At 34.2% G+C, this 1,879-nt stretch overlaps 1 protein-coding gene across 1 annotated transcript in view; it reads right to left on the reverse strand.

Moving 5' to 3' along the window:
- The window catches only part of LOC105824691 (ATP-binding cassette sub-family A member 10-like), a 132,571-nt gene extending 131,166 nt beyond the window's left edge, over window positions 1-1,405 (reverse strand). Inside the window, 2 exon segments of the mRNA XM_012662225.1 lie at window positions 795-898; window positions 1,234-1,405. Coding sequence (XP_012517679.1) covers window positions 795-898; window positions 1,234-1,405 — 276 coding nt within the window.
- Window positions 1,406-1,879: the final 474 nt, after the last annotated feature.

The raw sequence follows: 1,879 nt of genomic DNA on the forward strand, positions 1-1,879 counted from the left end.
TTATGATAATTAATGAGACTTTCTAGAGAAAGTATATAGGATGGAAAGAGATACCAAGAATAGAACCATGTGGAACTACAGATATAAAGACACAGAAAGGTAAAGTTGGATAAGCTGGCAAGAAGACTGCGAAGGAATGCCTAGAAAAGTAAAAGGGAAACCAGGTGAATCCTATGTTATTTAATTGAAAGATCAGGTAAGATAAGGAATGAAAAAATTACAGTGGTTAATCGACATGGAAGTGTTATTGACCTTATAAAAAGCCCTTTTGGTGGTGCAGAGGGGGAAAGAAATCATACTGTGTTGAGTTGACCCTAATGAAGACAATGCTTTTGAAAAGCTAGCCATTTAGAGAAGGGAGATAGAGTAGTTACTTGGGGAGGAATGTGGATGAGCAGAGGTCTTGATCATACGTGAAGAAATTAATATAAAATCCTGAAGATAAGAATCTAGCAGAAAGGTGAGCTTGAAGAAAGAGGAGAGAGAAGGGAAAAATCCATAGTTCAACTTTCTTGATAAGGTTGGAAGGGATGAGATCCAGCCTCTGAACTGAGGAAGGACATTAAGGAAGAGGAAGGAGAAAAGTGTAGTGAGTGGTAGGTCTGAAGTTTTAACAGGTTTGTGTTGGGAAGCTGGAGAATATTCTCATTTGACAGCCTCTATTTTCTCTGAGAATAGAAGGCAAAGTGTTATCTCCTAAAAGTATAGAGACAAGGTGGGGGATGAGGTAGAGGCTGGAAAAAAGGGAAAAAATACAGGAGGTTTAAGATAGGTCTTTGAAGTTAGGCACTTACTTCTATAATTGCAGCATTAATTGCAGTTTGAAAAGCCACAAATCCTTCTTTCCAGTATTTTTCTAAGTAACAAATAAATTTACCATTTGTGGTCCAACAGTGTTCTTCGAGAAAGAAGAAAAATATGTCCATGATTACGTAATGGAGTCTATTACTGGAATTAAAACCTTAACGTTGGCTCTAAAATAAAACATCTAAATGTAACCTCAGAGCCTACGACTGCACAATCTAGAGAATTTTTTAAAGCACTCTGTAAAACTGGAAGAAACTATATTATTGAATAGTTCCCAAAATAAGAAGACCGGTCCTGATGATTAAGTTCAGGGGGAAAATGTATATTACTTCTTTATTTGGTTGTATTAACGTTTCTATCAGTCATTATGAACAGGGAATTCAATGCCATAGCAAAAAAGATTGTAACCAATTTTCATACACTTACCTGAGTATTCAGAGTGTTCCTTTATACTTGGGATCCTATATCTCCAATTAAACTTCAGCTGGTATGAGAAAGTATCACTAAACACAACTCCCACGATTTCAGGGTACTTTTGTAGAAGTACTGTATCCATAGTTTCTTCATCAAGTGTTCCAACAATTGTTCTTCCTACCATGTAAAAGAAATATAAATAACCATGTAAACTTATTACTAGAGGACACAAAAACAAAATGCAATTGTTTAAGTTTTCTATAAAATTATAGGTGTTACATATTATCCCTGAACAGGTGCCTCTGAGTTAAAAGCTAAGCAAAAATCTTTTCTATTATTTTAAGCACAATGTAAATACATGAAAAGATGTGAATGATATATAATTTTTTAAAAAGCCCAAATTTCACACATTTTTTATGTGATTTCATTTTGATAAAGAAAAACTGAATTTGTGTGCCTATATAAACATAGAAACATACGTCTACATATGACCATTTGCATGTTTTCCTTGAAAGACACACAAACTTAAATGAGGAGGTGAGGAGGAGAGGAAGAGACAAAAGCAAAGACAAAAGGAAAAGCTCTCATTTTTTTGCTTTATACAAGTTTGTACTCCTTAACTTTTTTTAGAGTGTATATTACTTTGTTGACTAAAATA

This window comes from Propithecus coquereli, unplaced genomic scaffold, assembly GCF_000956105.1.
Source record: "Propithecus coquereli isolate 6110/MARCELLA unplaced genomic scaffold, Pcoq_1.0 Scaffold76, whole genome shotgun sequence".
Taxonomy (NCBI): domain Eukaryota; kingdom Metazoa; phylum Chordata; class Mammalia; order Primates; family Indriidae; genus Propithecus; species Propithecus coquereli.